Source organism: Arctopsyche grandis, chromosome 2 (assembly GCF_051622035.1).
Source record: "Arctopsyche grandis isolate Sample6627 chromosome 2, ASM5162203v2, whole genome shotgun sequence".
Taxonomy (NCBI): Eukaryota; Metazoa; Arthropoda; class Insecta; order Trichoptera; family Hydropsychidae; genus Arctopsyche; species Arctopsyche grandis.
Window position 1 is genome coordinate 4,245,533 of NC_135356.1, and position 20,998 is coordinate 4,266,530.

At 33.2% G+C, this 20,998-nt stretch overlaps 1 protein-coding gene across 1 annotated transcript; it reads left to right on the forward strand.

The window, feature by feature from the left end:
• Window positions 1-3,105: 3,105 nt before the first annotated feature.
• Gyf (GIGYF family protein Gyf) lies at window positions 3,106-20,703 on the forward strand. Its single transcript, XM_077446196.1, has 27 exons — window positions 3,106-3,226; window positions 8,194-8,572; window positions 11,086-11,206; window positions 11,999-12,129; window positions 12,224-12,324; window positions 12,510-12,612; window positions 12,692-12,829; window positions 13,270-13,476; window positions 13,564-13,720; window positions 13,794-13,898; window positions 13,974-14,162; window positions 14,259-14,384; window positions 15,779-15,871; window positions 15,956-16,024; window positions 16,239-16,337; window positions 16,411-16,701; window positions 16,795-17,001; window positions 17,134-17,240; window positions 17,360-17,408; window positions 17,484-17,620; window positions 17,695-17,950; window positions 18,040-18,127; window positions 18,224-18,361; window positions 19,988-20,122; window positions 20,205-20,328; window positions 20,403-20,505; window positions 20,590-20,703. Exons 2-27 carry the CDS (start codon window positions 8,289-8,291, stop codon window positions 20,701-20,703), a joined length of 3,672 nt encoding a protein of 1,223 aa, XP_077302322.1. The 5' UTR covers window positions 3,106-3,226; window positions 8,194-8,288.
• Window positions 20,704-20,998: the final 295 nt, after the last annotated feature.

Here is a 20,998-nt window from a genome sequence, read left to right on the forward strand (position 1 = left end):
GCTTTAGTATTATAATACTGATTTTACATTCTATGCCGATCTTTTAGTTATTATACTGGTTATTTGTATTTTATACTGATAAAATGGTCTTCTCATATTAATCATATTGTCAACAAAAGCTACTCATTTTTATTGTATGTTATAAAGCGTGTATTCAATTTTCTAAATTTAACTATTTTATCAAAAATATATAAAACTTTCATCAGACCTAGACTAGAATACGCTTTTAACATATGGATTCCTCATTTTAAAAAGGATATTACATCTATTGAAAGGGTTCATAGGAGAATTACAAAGATTCCTTCTGAACTCAGATCACTTTCTTATAACGAAAGATTGAAAAGAATGAATCTCACTACATTGGAGACGAAAAGAACTTGAGGTGACTTAATCGAAGTCTATAAAATACTTAATAATCACTATAATTGTCATATGTCTAATCTTATTACATTCAACGTTAACACTCACGCTTAGACTCCAAAAAGAAAAATCTAATAAATTGATCAGAGATACCTTCTTTTCAAACAGAGTGGTTTCAGTTTCGAATAGTCTTCCCAATGATTTAGTAACCTCTGATAACGTTAATATTTTTAATAATAAGTTTGATACTTTTTTTAAAACTAAGGGATTTCTGTAATTCTTCTTTCCCATAATCGTATTTCTGCTTTACTTTTTGCTCTCTTATTTTAATTTTAATAATGTTTTTTCTTAATGTATTTTAATTTTTCTCATTTTAATTGCATATACATATGTATGATTAATTAAAAGATGTTTGATCAAACCTCTTGGGTCTATCGGCTTTGCCGCCTCCCCCAAGTATATAAAATAAATAAATAAAAACACTCATTTAATTATTTTATATTCTTGCAAAAGCTTATCATGTTTTGTATTCTTTTTACATCTATTAATGTAATTTTTATCATTCAGGTTCTATAATGGCGAGCAAGTGTCGTAAATTTGTTCCCGACACGATCTCTGGAATTTCGCCAACATCCTCCACGGCTGTCTAGCGCGACTGGCGAAATAAGGAGGTGATCGTTTGAATCTCAAAATATTTCAGATACACGTCCTTGAAAACAAGATATAGCGTTCGATGCACAGTATTTACCTTGATACGGGTGCTACTTTTAGTAAAACCTTGTGTCGACGGCTCCATATGCATGCGACGATGTCGCGGTTCAGTTGCGCGTGCGCCGTTGTACTTTCTACTCGTGTCGGTAGCTGCCGCTCAGAGTGGTATTTGGCCTGAAAACCCGGCCAAAAGCTTTTTCAACGTTTTTTACCAGAAAATAGCTTTCTATACTATTACATACGAGTTATTGACGATTGTAAACAATCTTAAAATTGTTGATAATTTTTCGAAATTCCTCAAATTTTGCACGGTGCGGCCACCGTGGCCGCACTTGAGAACCACTGGTGTAGATGCTTCCGGTTCATAGAAATGACAGAATCCTCAGATACTGGAATATGAATAAATAATGAAAATAAGTAGAAAATTGGAGTTTCAAAATACGCTTAATTATTATTGATTATTTTTTTAAAGTGGAAATTAGTGCAAACTTGGTTTTACTAGAATAAAAGTAGAGATTCTAAAGTTTCATATCACATAAATTTGATTAGTCTACAATAATTACAATACGTTTAAAAACATCAATTTGTACAAAAAAGTGAAAAAGGGGAAACCCAAGTGAAAATAGTAGGGTGTGTTCACCGGTCGAAACATGTAAAATAAAATCTAAAAGGAATGAAATTTAGTTTAATGTAGTGTATATATCTTGTTCTTCAACGTATATACTAAGTTTTCCATCAAAAACAGTTTTCGTATTAAAATAATCACAATTAAAACTTTTCTGTATAAAAACATCACTCCAAAGATGCAGAGAAGTCCGTAAACCTGTGTACATCTGCTTTATAGACTTTGAAAAGGCCTTTGACCGTATCCAACACGCTCGTCTGATGGAAACATTAAAAAATATTGGCCTGGATGACTGGATGATTTATTGGAATCAGACTGCAGTAATACGTGTCGATGATCAATTCACTGATGAGATTCATATAGAACGGGTCGTCAGGCAAGGATGCATCCTATCACCTAATCTTTTTAACACCTACACCGAATCCATCTTCCACGATGCTCTCCAAGAGGCGGAGGGCATCAAGGTGGGCGGCGAGACGATCACCAATATAAGATATGCTGATGACACGGCACTGGTCGCTGAAAATTTAGCAGACCTGCAAAGATCTCTAGACCGTGTACATCAAGAAAGCAATCGAAGAGTTCTGCACATAAATCTAAAGAAGACAAAATTTATGATAGTAGATAGAATGCAAACAGACTCCGGGAATCTAACCTTGGATGGAGAGGTGATAGAAAGAGTAAAAAGATTCAAATACCTGGGTACAAATGAAGGCGGCGCTTACAAACAAGCATCTCAATCTTCATACGCGGTTGAGATTCGCGAAGAGCTACGTCTCGACAGTATTACTACACGGATGTGAGACGTTGACTCTGAAGACTAAGATGATCAGCCGCATCGAAGCTTTTGAGATGTGGGTCTATAGGCGTATGCTGAAGATTCCGTGGACCAAAAAGATATCAAACGAAGCTGTCCTCGGCATGATGGGGAGAGGCAGGGAACTTGTTTCCATCATCAAGCGGAGAAAGATGGAGTACCTCGGACACATGATACGGGGTCCAAAATATGAATTTCTCCGTTTGGGGAAAATAGAAAAATGGATTGGCAGGAAAAAGTTATCTTGGCTTCGAAACATGCGCATGTGGACCGATATGAGCGCTGAAGACCTGTTCCGAGCCGCTGAAGACCGATGCGGATATCTTCAAATAATCGACGAGGTGGTCGCCAACGTCCGGATGCGGACAAGGCATTAACAAGAAGAAGAAAAAATTTGAAAACATAAATTTCAAACTTCGTACATAGGTTTCCCGAAATCCTCGGGGAAATCACAGCATTCAAATGTCACAATCAGAAACGAGGCTGAAATCGTCGTTTCCGGAAATTCACCGTTTGCAGGGAGGATTTGGCAGGGGCGGATTCGCGATCACGCATTCGGACAATGGTCGAGCACGCGAATCACGAACGTGTCATTACGTAAAGTGACGTTCGCGATACCCGCGTCGTGAACCCATCAGTCTGGGCAGTGCGTCCTGGGCGAGGTTGGTGCCAGCCTTACTCTTCGGGAGACAAGGACTCTACATTACCATCAGGCGAGTACCCACACACACAAACTCACACGCGCACACAAAACCGGAAGTGGGACAGAGGGGAAGGGCGGAACCGGGGGGGGGGGAGGGTTGCTTGCGAGGGTGGAGCTCTATGCGCTGTCAAAGTCGCTTGCGAGCGCGTGGTACATCCATCTATCAGACATGGGACCAGATCTCATCCACTGATAACACACTCATTCGCACACGCAATCTCATATCATTTCAAGAAACATCTGCAATCACTCACAATATACATATATATATATATATATACACATATATATATATACATATATATATATATATATATATATATATATATATATATATATATATATATATATATATATATTTCCATATGCTCTTAAATATGTATCTATGTATATGTGTGCTTATGCGTATGTTATCTGTCACACTTTCGATTTAAAATTTGACATTGGTTAGAGCGCGATATATCCTGATTTGTGTTGTGCATCCGTAGAGCTGGCGAATGTTTAAAGTCGTTCAGTTTGTGGGGTATTTTTTGTTCGTTCTGATGGATGACTTGTGGATTGCTCGCAGGATGGATGTGCACTCTCTTTGTTTTGTATGATCATTTTGTATGTAGGATTTTGTTGTGTCCATGTTAGTGTGAGTATGTTTATGAAATCGTTGTATATGTTGCAGTGGAGTTATAATAATTAGACTGTCGTTTCAGTGTAATCGCGTCCAATTACACTTTTACTGGGTTTTTATATATTCACTAGGGAAGTTATATATTCACTGGTCGCTGTTGGTGAAATTATAATTGCACTGTTGTTTCAGTGTAAAAATATCCAATTACACTTTCACTGGGTAGTTATATATTCACTGGTCGCTGTTAGTGAAATTATAATTACACTCGAGTCAGTCTCGTCATGTCCAATTACATTTTGACTGGGTATAGATGTATTTTCACTGGGGAAATTACATATTCACTGGCTGCTGCTAGTGAAATTATAATTACACTGTCGTTTCAGTGTCAACTTATCCAAATACACTTTCACTGTGTAGTTATATTTTCACTAGGGAAGTTATATATTCACTGGTCGCTGTTAAGTTAAATTATTATTACACGCGTTTCAGTTTAATTATAGCCTATTACATTTTGACTGGGTAGTTATATTTTCACTAGGGAAATTACATAATCACTTTTAAATTATAATTAATGTCGTTTCAGTGTAATATCCGATGACATTTTCACTAAGGAGATTACATATTCACTGACCCCCCATTAGTGAGATTATAATTTTTGACAGTTGAATGATAGTGAATTATCAACTTAAGATTATTTTATAGAATGCTTTACGATTCAATAATTAATTGATATTACATATGTACCATGAAAATAACGTGGTAAGTTTCTGATTATGACCTATCGAATTACGCTTTTACATTCACCCCAAACTGAATGAATTTCAAAAAGTAAACGATTTTCTTTAAAAATCACATTTTATCATATCAGCTGGCTAGCTAGATGGGTTGGTAGTACGACGTGCACTATCGCATGGTGCGTTTGCGTTCGAATTACAAGTTCACTGACATTGAAAAGGGAATTTGTAATTCTGTTGTTACATCCACACTCAGTATTCGAGTCAGTGAAATTATAATTTCACTAGTCAAACCATAATATCACTGACTGTTCACTGTGTCATATATATATATATATATATATATATATATATATATATATATATATATATATATATATATATATATATATATATATATATATATATATATATATATATATATATATATATATCATATGTCACGGTCAAAGTCCATTACCAGTTGTAATATAAATATTTTGATTAGTTGAATTATGTTTCATTTATCCCATGCAGTTATTTCGCATGACAATGGATTTACTATCTAACAGGTCAAAATAAGTCAATATTTATTTTATATCGTACAATTGTATTTTATTCGCAGTATTGCTTATTATCGTGAAAACGACACTTGACTAGTAATTCGAGTCGAAAAGTCGCATTCTTAGGGTTATCGTAATATGAAACCTTTTCCATAGTTCGTAATATTAACGCATCGTTGGATCCTAAAACATTCTGAACTATCGAAGTTAATATATAATTACTGGTGAGCATCAGTGAACCTGTATTATTTTCGTCAGTAGAAACATATCTACTAATTAGTTTGTATTCAAATATGTATTATCCAAAATATATTACAACTGCTAATGCACTTCGACGTAACATATAACTTAAATACATAAAAAATAATGGTAATAGACAATGCAATATTGATTATTAGTAAGTCTTGCTTAATATATAGTTTTTTTTTTTGCATTATAAAGGAAAGGTTCAACAGCTTGTTATTTAATGGGTTAGATGGCTTTCTTTATGGACTACAACCATATTTACTAAACATTTGCATTATAAAAATATCAGATAGTTCAGTATGGAAGTTGAAAGAGTTATATAAATCAAAAGTGCTGGTAATGAATTTTATTTGGAAACAATTCGAACTAATTTTTGTACACATGAATTTCATTCGTTCACGATCATATTAGTTAGTTCATACACGAACCAATCTATCCAGTTATAATGTGAGGTTCCTATAGGCCGAGCCAGTTGATCAGATTGATTCTGATGGATTGCACGTGTAAGTACGTGGAACGCTGTCATTTTCCTGTCAACACGTTTGTAAAGTATCACGTAAATATAGGGAGAGAATGCTGCTTTCATTATTTTGTTTTTCTGAAGGGTCGTACGTATTACATAAGAGAGATTTTTATATATTACGCAAGATGGTACTATATCTGCTTTTAAAAATTACTATATTGTGTATTTATTAATCACACATCACAATGATTCCACTGACCAATCAAATCCACGTTGAATTGAGCATTGTCATAATAAAATAAAAGTGCTTATATTGTTAATATGCACCCGACTCTTTTCATAACACCTCAAAGAATGTGAGTGTTTTTAAAAACATTTATCAAAACCAAATTACGAAATCGCGTTGTAAACATTGTCAATAGTGAAATATTGCTCAACTTTTAATCTCACTCGCTGAAAATTTTGTCTATGAGTTTTCAACTGATAATTAAATACAAACAAACGTCCCTGAAACGTATTTGTACATCTGTTGTACTATTGTGGGCTTTCAAATACTTGTGTTTGTACAATATTGTGTTATTATATATTATATACACATCTTGAGCCTTATAAAACTCATTAATTCAAAATTCCAAAACTCTTTTTTCGTGACAAATTATATTAATTATATTATTAAACCGGCAGCGTGCACCAGTGGTTTGCATATATATGGTGTTGAATATAGTGGTCACGGGTTCGTGTCCCACTGGTCTGTGCTTATGAGAAAGGAGGATGGCATTATCCTGTTTTGACTTTCTTGGTTTCGAAATTCTTGATTGTATGTATGTTGCTCTGCTAAAATTATTCTATAAATTGTATATTGGTGTTTGTAATTGGCCACGAAGGCGCATTGGGGTTAACCTGTTAGGCCTTCCTGGTATATATATATAAAAAAAAAAAAAAAAATATATATATATATATATATATATATATATATATATATATATATATATATATATATATATATATATATATATATATATTTATATGCATATGTATAAGATTTGATTTTGAACGTGCAAAGTGAGTGGCTAACGAGCGTGTATGGTGCGAGTGTTTGACAATTAGCTAACTGTGTATGCGGCACTTTATGTAAAGGCGTATATATAATGTTATAAAAGCTGTTCATATAATATGCGTGCGTCATTGGGAATCCCTAGCATTCTGACCCATGTAAACATAATATATAATACTTTTCCTTGCTCATATTATGTTCTTAATTTTTGCCTTTAGGGATTTTGAAAAGGCATAAAAAATATATTATTTATTGCTTGTTGTTTTAACAAATCACCAAAGACAGTATGATAAATTTTTTTGTTGATAAAAGTCAACTCATCAAATTTACAGTAAAAATACAGTTTTTTTTCTTTTGTTGTATATAAAGAATTTTTAAATGATTATATTTATATTGAGTACATCCCCAATTATTCAATACCTAGTATAAAAGTACTCAAATTTATTTACGGATCATGATTCAACTGTTTGGACTATTCACAATAACTTAATGCGCATATTCGTTACGTAATTTATTTAAAATATATAGCGAAAATGTGTATTTATTTTACTTGTTCCCATTCATCTTTTAATAAGTGTACAGACATCAATTTATAGAGGCCTGTTTATCCATAAGCATTTCAAAAGTGATATGTTCATATAAAAAGTATTATCAACCATTTGTCATACATATATTATTTATAGCGGACGTTCTTGATACTCAATAATTGGCACGAACTATTAAATTTGCGATTCTATTCCGTTTTTGTTGTACATTGCGTATGTAATATGTATTTATTTGCGTATGTGGTCATTATATATGTGTATACAAAAACAAATTGCATTTCGTAAGAAAATTTGTAAACAACACGTTATATATTAGGGCGAATGTTATTTTTTTTTGTTGTATAACGAAGCAAGCGTTATGTCGACATAAATATGTTGATTCAACATGTAACCTGAATACACGTAGAAAATGTGAGTAACTTGACCGGCGTCTAGGCCATTTTTGCTCAATAATATTTGAAAAGGCCAAATTTAACCACCGTCTGAAGTTTATATTTGTAACTGGAGTAGCTGGAGTTTATTACTGCGAAATAGAGTATGAACCTTAATTTCAACATGTTTAATATATATTTATGTATGTAATTTGCTTATTGTTTCATTAATAGAATTGTTTTACTTTTGCAATATCGAATAGCGAATGTGTTTTAACTATTTTTATGATGAATAATATGTGTGTGTGTGTGTGTGTGTGTGTGTGTGTGTGTGTGTGTGTACCACTAGTTTTAAAAAAAACATTGTGACGAACTATGTATATTAACGTTTCGATTTCAGGTGTGTCATTGTATCGAGTGCTTTGAATTATATGAAAAAAGGAAAGTAAGCGAGTGAGTTTTTTTGGTGCCGCCGTACGGTGCTCTTTCGCCGCCATGACTGATAAAAAGGGTGATAAGTTGATGAAGTTCGGCCCGGACTGGTTGAGGAACAATCTCTCTCGGGACACTTCTACTATAGTACAAGCAACCACTGCCTCTATAGTACAAGCAACCACTGCCACTATAGTACAAGCAACCACTGCCACTATAGTACAAGCATCCACTGCCACTATAGTACAAGCATCCACTGCCACTGTAGTACAAACAACCACTGCCACGACATGCGGAATTAGCGCTAAAAGTCGCACTACGGCTAAATTTAAACCGGCCGAATACAAGTAAGATCGATCTCAAGTTCGAGATGGGCGTATCTGGAATTATAATCTTACACACTTGCCACAAGTTTCTGTTTTTATATACTGCTCTCATTCTTTTAAAGATAATTGCCGTTTTAATTTTAATTTTCTCCTATTTTTGGTGTGTATTTCGTGGTAATTAGATTATTAGTCACATTGCGATCGCCCAAAAGACAATTTTTACAATGAAAAACGCGAATACGCAATATTTGGCGGGGACGCGACAATTGGTGCAAGTCCAAAAGGTTCAACGACAAAATGTACCCGAAAATTAGTGCACTGACAAAATGTACCCGCGACAAAATGCTCACGCGACAAAATGTCCACGGAAATAATGTTCAAGCGACAAAATGTTCAAAAATCCTAAATTTTCCTATTTTAGTGGAAAAAGTAATTTTTTATTGTATTATATTTATCGATGTATATGGTATCTTGTACTAGTACTTTTTATCGTATACATCGCGGGCGTTATTAAATTAGTATATATGACAGGTTTTCTCAACCGTATCCAATATTTACTTATTTAAATTGAAAAAAAAAAAACTTTCTAAGCGTATGAACTGCAGATTACATTGAATTAGTTTTTATGGCAGGGCTTCTCAACCGGCTCCAAAATTTTCTTTATTTCGAATGAATAATTTACTGCCTGCCATATAAACTAATTCAATGTAATCTGCAGTTCATACGCTTAGAAAGTTTTTTTTTTAAATTTAAATAAGTAAAAGTTGGATACGGCTAAGAACCCCTAACATTTAAATTAATGCAATGACATCTTAAAATGGTATTCAATGTGTCACAATGACATTCACTTAAAATTTAATTGTTCAATTTAAATAAGAATATGTTGGTACGGTTGAGAACACCTGTAATTTATACTAATTTAATAACATCCGCGATCTATACGATAAAAAGTACCATATACATCGATAAATATAATACAATAAAAATTACTTTTTCCATTAAAAATTTAGGATTTTTGAACATTTTGTCGATTGAACATTATTTCCGTGGACATTTTGTCGCGTGAACATTTTTTCGCGGGTACATTTTGTCGCGTGAACATTTTGTCGCGGGTACATTTTGTCAGTGCACTAATTTTCGGGTACATTTTGTCGTTGAACCTTTTGGACTTGCACCAATTGTCGTGTAACCCGTTAGTATGATGGACTTTTCGGCTGCCAGACTGTTCCGTTATAGAGATTTTGTTGACTTTTAGGCGAGCGCTTTGTGACTAATAATCACCGAACCGTATTTTGGTAACATCGAAATCGATTTCATTATTAAATTTAACCCTTATACACATACAACCGATATATCAGCTTTCTTGGAATCAGCAAAAATACTTCGATATATCGGCTTTTCAAATTGACCTGTTTATTTTCACATTTTAAGGGTGAAAACACACTGAGTGGTATGGGACGTCACGTGTCCTTGGCTTCCCGCTTTGACCGTAAACAGTGGGTGTTTCCCAAACCGAATTCCGGTGTAGTTGCACGTGCAGATTGCATATGCTTGGGAGGTCGCACGTGTATGCATATCCTATTTCATTCTTTGACAAGTTTCTCCTACATTTCTTCAAATATGGAATTCGCCGTTATCGATCACTGTCAAGCGAGGATAAATACAAGGATTAAATATCACCGAAAACACTCCAGGGGGTGATTTTTGGGATTGTGCGCCTGTGTGCTCAGATGCGCCCGTATATCTAATAAGTACCACACGTCATAAACTAGACAATACTTTTGGTACATTGCTGTCGCATATACTCGACCCGCGATGGCCAATTACATTTCGTTTCATTTCGCATTGCATTTTGGTCAAGAAATATAACATTGTTCGTGCGTATAGTTTGACTTTTATTTTTTGTTAGTTTTGAGTTTGTGTTTCGTATTTTGAAATATTTACATAAATAAAATTTGAATATAAAATACGAAAGTTGTTGATATTATTAATTTATTTATGGAATACGTATGTATATATTTTATATTAATGGAAAATTATATTTTTTAGACGATGAAAGTAATTGTGAACGTCATGTTATGGACAGCAAAACTTATAGTAATATTATTAAAGACCTAATGTTGAATTATATTTCAATAATATTATATAGTAAAATAAGAAATCATTTTACGTCCTTACAATGTACAAATGCGACAGCATGCTTGGTTCTCATAAGTCTCACGCTAAATTGGATCGATTATGTAATTAAAATAATTCTAGACCACTTAAAACATAAAATATGTATTTCAATTTGAATGTTAAAACAAAATTATTTTCCAATATGAAATATCGTACTTTATAAAATGTGAGTGCACAAAATGATTAGTAAGGCTGCATTTAAAATCAGTGAGAGCATTATAAATCCCTAGAAACGATGATTTTCACCGATGGTGAAAATATGTAGTTAGTTTATAAAGAAAAAGATACGCTCAACTTTTATAGGTTTATAATAGTACTGAAATACCTGTGAGATTTATCATATGTTTTCCTTTCAGGTATAAAAGGGACGATTTACTTGCTCTTTACCGTGGCAAAGAACCGCCCCCTGAAGAGTTGACCGCTTTTAAATTAATTTTCGTTCAGAAGTCTCAAATTCCTATCGGTCTTCAGTTTTGTGTAAGTTGAAAATCGACCCCGAATTTCCTTCGATTTTGAGCTAAATTAAATATATTTTGTTAAATAAAAAAAATGATACGAATATCACGTATCATTTTTTTTATGAGTTATGAATGCTTTTTGGTTCGCCTTTGATCATCTTAAGGTATCGAGTATCACAATTGAATGACATCGCATTATTTTTTGTGATGACAATATACGAAAATAATTGGAACAAAGTGTATACATTACACTGGATGATAAATTTTCAATGTTTTATAATACAGAACAGAAGCCAAAACTTATCTAATTTGAACCCAATTTGATTGAACTATATTTTTTTTACTATATAGTTTTATGGTCAAAGTAAGTGCTAAACTTTACTTTGTCATTATAAATTGTAAAAATTGTTAATCCAGATAATCTTTAATTCGAAGAATATGTATACATTGCTTAGCGTTACGTCTTAAAAATCACATACATTGTTGTAAATTTATTTGTTTAAGTTGTGATAAATTTATGGGCGATAACAGATTGCTAATTCCTGCAAAAATAATTTGCTAATTGTCAAACGACATGTACAATTAATTAATCAAATTACAGATTAGATTAATTATGATACATCAGCTGTAATTCTATTCCCTCTTTTTATTTCAATCTAGAATTGTATTGGATATTAACTGCTTGTTCAGTTAGTTATATAATAAATATTATAACGAGCAAGAAATTTTATTGTGTATTAATGATTTTCGCAAAACAGTAGTAACACTGTTCGACGAAAACAGCTCATGCAATATTAATGAAATATTTTAGCCAAGACGGGTAAGAGCAAAGAGGCCAATTTTACCAAGATGTGATGCTATGGCTAACGTTGATTTGAAACTCGGTAATAAAAATTGGAATAGAGAGCACACTCGTCCACAAATAAATTATTTCCAGCCGAGGTATGATATACATGTCTTAATTTATTTGTTTTTTTAATATTCCTTATTTTCTATATGGGTCAGATAATGCTTACATATTTATTTTTGTTTATAGATGGCTTAATGAAAGTAACTGGAGGCAAAATCATCACTTAAATAAAGGACCGGAAGGAGATGAAACATGGAGAAATGCTCGGCAGGAATATCAGAAAAATAGTTAGTTTTATCTTGTTTACTATGTTGTTGTATAGAATAATGTAAAAAAATACATCAACACTTGGAGATTTCATCCGATGCATATTTAATGGATAATAATTCACTATATATTTAATGAATTTAATTATATAAACATTCTAGAACTAAAGATAGAAATACGCTAAATCAATCTTGTATGTTTGTAGGATGGAATGAAAAAGGAAAGGATCGTCGTGATTTTCAACGTCCCTTCTCCAACGATCCTTGGATCGATGATAGACAAAGTCCAGATGATATTGTGCCCGAGTGGTAAATTTTTATTTCTTTATAAAAATACATACGATATTATAAATGCTGAAATGTATGCGCTCACTTTTCAATGTTTCAGGGCAAATACTGAAGACGTATTAGACGAGACGGGAACTTTTGATGCATCGGGTGCTTTTCTTCCCATCCTAAACAATGGAAAACTAGAAACTGAAGAAAATAATAACGTCGAAGAAGATAGTTATTCAGCCGGAAATGGGTATAAATTGATTTCTAGATTTAAATGCTCAAATCTATGATAATTCATTTCAACACTGGTTTGAAGTCGTGAGGTTTATCTATGTCATAATCACTCGGTTGTGGCACATCACTGATAAATTCATTGTGTATTTATTAATGAGTAATCGGTTTTTGAGGAGTAAACTAATGGTTGATATTTATAATTGAAATAAATAAACAACTCATAGAAATATAACCGCACATGAGGAGAATTTCATATGAAAAAGTCATAAATGCCAAGCGATTATTTTACTTATACTCTTACATGTGGAAGTATTTTTTTGCTTTATGAAGTATATTATTTATATATTTAGAATCTGTTTTATCAAACAAGTAAAATTTTTTGTGCGAATCGGCATGAAGTGATCGGGATGAAGATAAAGTCGTACTTAGAGCTACATACATATATTAAAATTCTAGAAATAGTATGTCTGAAAACCAGGATGGTAATCAGGATGATAATCAGGATGATAATCAGGATGATAATCAGGAGGAGAATTTAGAAAGTGAAAATGTACTAGAAAATGATAATCCCGCGGTAGTAGATCCTCCACAGCCTATAGATATTCCCGAAGTCGTCAGTGAGAGTGAGGACAATTCGACGAGTATGCCGCAAATATTAAAATTGTAAGTCGATTGTGAATTGCATCAACGTTTTATACTTACATATATATGGGTATTGATTGTTGTATTAATTGTTTTTTGTGTCAACAGTGATATGGAAGACTCTAGTTATTCAATGGTCGAAGATTACTTAAATAAATTAGTACAAGAGGATGATATAGAAAGAAATAGGAATAAATTTGAACAGACTTTGGATCCACAAAAATATCCATTCCCGATGGACCCCAACGTTCCCATGATGGGACCTGTAAGTTACATCATATAAAGTACGTTGAGATTGTTTGTGTGCGTTTGAATATATCGTTATTTTTTTTTTTTAGATACCATATCCCATGCTTCCACCTGGAGTTGTGCATGATTTTTTAAAACCGAACATGCTACCGCTTCCCTACGAGAGTAACGGCTGGTATTATCAAGATCATCAGGTGCAATATTGTCTTGTAGATTTGATGTTTAAGATTCAATGTACACGCATATATTAATGTATTTTGTTCGAACAGGATATAATCCGAGGACCGTATTCAGCCTTCGAAATTACTGAATATTGTAATGCGGGTTATTTGAGCAACTTTTCGCTGATTCGCAAAGGTGCCGGACCGCATTTCATACCTCTCAATCGGTTGTTTGAACTGTGCGGTGGGGTTTTGCCATTTTTAGTTGCCGATCACATTACAACAAATATTTTCAATGTTAGTGTATATTATATATGTATATTGTTCATTTAAATTTCAAATTATCCATGCCTCTCTGTTGTTATCTAACGCTTTATCGTCTGCCCCAAATAGCAGATGAATTATTTACAGCCGTCGCCTTATATGCCACCTTGCCCGGATCCCAGGTTGATATACAGCGAGAATAATCCAAATATGAATCATCAAGCATCTGCAAACAAACCATCCGGTTCTGTCAAGGTACATTCTTATTTTTTTTAAAATGTCAATCAATCGCCTCAATTTTAAAATATTGCCAACGAGCTGAATAAACTAATTTTCAATTTGAGACAAATTTTATGTAATCATGTGAGATTTGCGATACATGAAAAAAGGCATTGTACAAATCTTTAAAGATTCTGATGTGTTCCAAAATTAAATTGAAGAATCTACAGCCGCTCACCATCCGCTGCTGGATGAAGGCCTCTCTAACACGCTTCCACTCGTCTCTGTTTTATGCAACTCTCGTCCATCTCACCGCACACATTTTCCTAATTTCGTTTACCCATCTTCCGTACGGTATTCCTTTTGCCCTTTTGAATCCTCTCGGGTACCATTCGAGAACTTCTTTTGTCCGCCTTCCGTCCATTCTTCTAGTCACATGCCCCGTCCATTGCCATTTCAATCTCTTTACTCTATCCACTATGTCCACTACCCTTGTCATACTTCTGACCCACGTGTTCCGCTTCCTGTCTTTCTTTTTTATGCCGAGCATACAGCGTTCCATATTTTTTTGAGTGCATTGGACTTTGTGTAGCATCCATACGTCATCACTGGCAAAACGCATTGATCGAAGATCTTTTTCTTCAGGCAGAGTGGCTTTTTTGATTCAAAAACAATAATCATTCGTCCAAATGCACTCCATCCTTATTTTATGCGTCTTTTTATTTCTTCTTCTGTCAAATCTAATAATTACTATCAAATCCTTAGTGGAAAAATAATTTATCTAGTTAAAAAAATTCAAGTAATATTACTGCACTGAAAATTTTGTTCAGTTTTTAAATTTATTTTTCAATTTTGGATTTAACGATTTTGAAATTGTTAAATTGCATTCAAAATTTAGTAATATAAATCAATCACTCATGAAATGGTGTATTTTTTTTAGTTTTTTCATTCTGAATTGATCATCAGCTCATCTCTGTTCGTCATACGGATTACATACGAAATGAGTTTAAAGAGTTTTCCATTTTGGAAAATTGCGTTGAATCAAAACAGCGTAGAAAAGTTAATAAGAGGGACATCTAATATATCATTTCGAAAGAGACTTTGCATATTTGTTTGGTTCGCAAAATCCGTGACTTCGTCGAACAAATGAATACATTCAAATAAATTTAAATAAAATAAAACTATTCAAATAAATGTAATAAAACGTTTACTATTAGATTGGCCATGTTTAAGCGGTTTATATTAAAAATACCGAGCGAAGCCGGGTAAAACCACTAGTGTATTATATTTCTTATTTGAAATTTTGCTCAATCCATTGTGAATTGTGACACGGTGATCGTATACAATCTATTGCATCGATCGCACTATTGATTAAGAGACACGTGCCGGAATGAGCTTATGTCTGATGAATGATATGTTGTCGTTTTTAGGATTTCATTAATGCTGCATCTTTGTCTATGGACCGCTTGAGTCAGCAGGTCAATAACGAATTGTCGAAACGTCCCATTCAGATGTCTAATTTTGTGAGTTTTTATTTTAATTTTGTATTTATTAATTTTGTGCTGTATTATAATAAAAAATAATAACCCATCCGTGAATGAATGCAGTTCCCAATGAATATAATGCTACCTCCGAGACCGAATGTACCACCTCTTCATCCGTTCCAACATGATATGGTTAGTAGTAATTGACGCTCTTTATGTTAATTTATTATTTTTTTTTAATTTAATGTATAATTTATATTATTATTGGTTTTGTTATTAATCGCGATTATATCTATAAACTAATTAAATATTAGTATATAATCTTAATTTATTATGTCCATATATATATATATATGTATATAATATACCTGAATGTTTGATTGAATATGATTTTTGATTTTAAAAGAGGATAGAAAACCAATTGCCTTTTGAATACAACCAAATACCATATCAACCTCCAGAACATGCCAATGTTATGAATTTACCGCCACAATTAGAAACAGCGGTAGGTTGAATAATTTATAATTATAATTTTATATTGGACTCGTTATTTATTTTCATGTTACGCTATATTTAAGCCTTGCAATGATTGGGTGCCATTGAATCCACCGAGTTTATCTTGGATTGAATCGACAATGCAGCCAAAGGTCAGCACATATGTGCCGATTCCGATGCCTGTCAGTTCGCACACGGTTCAAAATACAAACGAAGAGCCGGCGTCAATCTTGTCCCATCCTCTCGATGACTATTTAGCAGGCCTCAAGTTCGCTGAATTATCCGTTGGTGCTGGGCCCGCTCCAGTTCCGATATCTAATACTCAATCAGTTGTGTCATCGACGGTGACTGATTCGCCCCTGTGGAATAACCGAGTATGATTTTACATTGCAATATCCAAGTGACTGTTTATGAGATTATGAGGTGTTCTTATTCGAGTGTGTTTTTTTTTTTATTATTATTTATAGGTTGCTACGACTTCAGTAGAGACCTTCGACTATAATCTGTCGATATTGGCGCAAAGACAGAAACCAATATATGCAATATCACTTCAACAACAACAACAACAGCAGCAGTTTTCTAATGTGGAACAGCCGGCGTATACTATACAAGAAAAACAAGCCAACAACCAAGAGCCCGATGCATCGATCAGCACTGCTGAATTTGAAAAATCGGTATTTGACCAATATGCATATGTATTTTTATGAAAATTTTTATCAATTTGATTTAGTTTCTGTTCATACTTTCAATACGAGGTGTTTGAAACCAACTGATATACATGTGTATATATTTATTTATTATTTTAGAATTTTGACACATTAGAAGTAGTCAAACGCAAGTCAAAAGATAAGAATTCGGACAACAAAAAGAAAGGAAATGACGAAAAGAAACAATTCAGATCGGAAAGTAAACCGTACGTAATTTATTATTTATCAGTTGAGAATTTTAATTAGCCATAAGTTATATGAAAAAAATCGTTTCCATAAAAACCTATTCTGTTTTGTTGTTTATTTATTTATTTTGATATTTTAGGAAAGATGCTTTCTTTGTGAAACCTGTTACGATTGACGCTAGCACCAAAGTAAGTCGATATAATTCTGAATTTCAGTCGATCCGAATTCACATGATGATAACGTGACATTTTTTTAATTTTCAGCAAATACTGGAATTGGTTCAAAGTCAACAGAAAAGGAGACAACAGCAGCAAGCGTTTCCCGTTCAGTCTCTTCCGTGGAACATCAAAGAACATAATCATGACATTGAGAATACTCAACATATTATACACCAAATGAAGTATGCGCTGAAACATATTCGATTTTAAATCGATTTATTTATATTTGTTTATATTTGTTTTTTTTTGTTTTTAGATACAACGAAAATCATTCTAGAGATATTAACATTAACTCTACGTTTGGCAAAATGCAGATTAACTCCAATGAAGTGTTAGATATTATCCCTCCAAGTATATTCAACAATTCAGCTAGTGTAGTAAGTAGAGAAAAAGTCAACAATGGTTCTATGCAATCTACTCAGTTCACGTGGGCTAATTCTACGCCGTTGTCTAGTGCTAATGTCATATCTTTTGCCGAAATTCAAGCTGAGGAACAATTGCAAAATGCCAAAGTGAGTTTGTTTTTTTTTTTTTTAGTTAATAAATAATAGTATCTATGTATGTAGTTCTGATTAATATTGGTCTTTCGTTGTTTGAGCAGTTAGAGAAGAGTGCGTCTGCGTCCAGAATATACCATTCAAAAAGCCAACAAAGGATGTGGAATAATTCAAATGACACGTCTATTGAAGGTGATTCAAAACTTATTCTATCTTATCGCGTGTATACTTAGTTTAAATGTTGTAACTTGCAATAATAATATTTTCAATCGTGAGATTTCGTTTCAGGCTTTTGGGATACACAGTCGAGTAAGTTGAAAATTGTCGCTCTATCCAAATCTTCTTCTAGTAATGGACAAGCAGCAATGGCGAAATCGCTTCAATCACCACCCAAAGTTGAAAAAAGTAATCATATATATAAAGACGGTAATCTATGGGTGGGTGTGTGGGTGTGTGTGTGTGTGTGTCCTAACTCTCGCCGAACATAATGAACGAATCGATAAAAATCGATTAATTAATCTTTCGACGAGACGACTTTGTCGCGACTCGAACCGATCACCCCAAATAGCCTGAATATGGGTCTAAATTGAGCTAATGGTCTCGGACAACACGCCAAATCCAATTTTTCATTTCGCCTTTTTTTTTTAAACATTAGTTGAAATATTCCTTCTCGCCATATAAAAATACGTAATTTTAATACTTTCATTTAGCGAGGTTTTGAACCATTTTTTTTTCTTTTCATATAAAACAATTAAATATATATTTTTAATTGAAATTATTGAAATTAATTTATATTTAAGCGATATTTGAAAAATAAAATTAATTCCAAATCACGGAATCGAACTAAGGCCCCCTCGCCCAGAACAGGTCGCTAGCCATTAGACTACAGCCTCGACAGAAAAAACGCTCTAAAATTACTTAATATTCGATTATACTATAGAAGTATGGGGAACCAATCATTCGCGTATCTTCGGCTTTCGTCGACAATCTTTTTCGATTTCCGATTTCTTATGATCAACCATCAACCAGTATGGGGAACAAAATTTTTTTATTTTCAGTTTTTTTCAAATTTTTCATCTTTTTCATTATTTCCATTTTTTTTCATTATTTTCAATTTTTTAATTTTTTTTAATTTTTTTCATAATTTTAATTTTTTTGTGCCTTTGTCTTTCCGAAACCAGTCGATTCCATATCTTTAACTTTATTTTTATTCGAGTTTCAATTTTTTTTCGAAACCACCCGTTGAAATCAACGGGCCCTACACTAGTATTTTATGTTATTCCTAGTTTCGTCGTAAAAATATATGAGAAAATGACAAGAAACTCTTAGGGCGAAAACACACTCAGTGGTATGGGACGTCGTGTGTCCTTGACTTCCCGCTGTGCACGTGCAGAATGAACATGTTTGGGAGGTCGCACGTGTATGCATATCCACATGCAACTGACAAGTTTCTCCTGCATTTCTTCAAATATGGGATTCACCGCTATCGATCACTCTCAAGCAAAGATAAATACAAGGATAAATTTTTTTTTTTATTTAAATATAACAGGTTAACTCCAATGCGCCTTCCTGGCCAATTACAAACAACGCAGCATTTTTATTACATAAGTCGCCGAATTACGTAACACTGAAAAAATCGAAATTAACAAGACATCTATGAATTTCAAACTTGTACATACATAAATCATACTCAAATAGTGGTGATATCGTAGGTAGGACGGTTTTTAGCCAATTTAATGGAGGAGCCGTTTCAACGATGAAATCAGAAAAATTGGCAAACTCTGATAGGAAACGATCGACTTTAGTCAGAAATATCCAAGTCCTTTTTATTTTCGAAATGGTCTAATTATATCTGAAATGTGCTCTCCTCGAGCTTGCCTCTCTGAGGCGCAGACACACAGAATCGTACGGCACGGTATGCCTAGATGGACTCCAGCTGTAAATGGGCGTTTCTTATTTATTTATTTATTTACATATTTGTCAGTGACATTCATTAATAATTTTCAATATAAAGCGAGAATCACACATTAATATTATTCTATTAAATTTCAGTATTGAAAGTGGTTCCAATTGTTAAAATGGAAACGATCGAAAATCCGATCATTGAAAATAGTGATGAAGACGCCTTGTACAAATTTATCGCATGGGCGCAAAATGAATTGTACTCAATGAGCGATATAATCGATGGTAATATTATTCCTGTACTATTTTGTATTTTGTATAATTAATGTGGATTGTTTATAATTTTTTTATTATATTTCTGCTTCAGTTCACGATTTTGTTAATTTTTTACGTACGGTGGAGTCACCGTTTGAAGTGGAGGAATATGCTAAAGTCTACTTGGGCGATACTAAAGGTTCTATCGATTTTGCCAAACTATTTATACAGCAAAGGTAATGTTTTTGTTTTTGTTTTGCTATTTTTTTTTTTATATACTAAAAATAATATGTTTTATTGTTTTTTCTAGATCGCAAATGTTATTTTCAAAATCTCGTTCGATTCCGTGCGACGATCTATGTTCTCCGGCACCTGCCTTTAATCCTTCAGTTGACAAACGAGAAGATCCCAAAGTTCGCTTTAATCATGTGGTTTTTATTACTTAGCCCACAATGCCAACTTATCCACTGCTAATTTTAAAACTTTAATGATTTCAGAACAAGAATAAAAAGAAGAAAGGGAAGATGTCTAAAATCGACGCCCGTATCTTAGGCTTTAATGCAACAGCTTCTGAAAATCGTTTCAATGTTGGAAACATAGATGTACCTTAAAATGTGTATGCATATGTGTGCTAACAACTCGAGCAATAGCAACATGACATTCAGTCATTTTTTTATTTTTTTTTTTTTGGTTATGTTACTACATAAAAAGACGCTTTGTTCAACTTTTCTATTTATTTAAAAATTAACCATTTTTGAGCAGCAAGCATTATACATGTTTATTTATTACCAACTATTGAATAATGTGTGTTCGCTGATATGTCTACAATAGGCATACCCCCAGCTATGGGTCGCAAGTGGTACATGTTTTTTTTTTCTTTTCTTTTGAAATTATTAAATTATTATT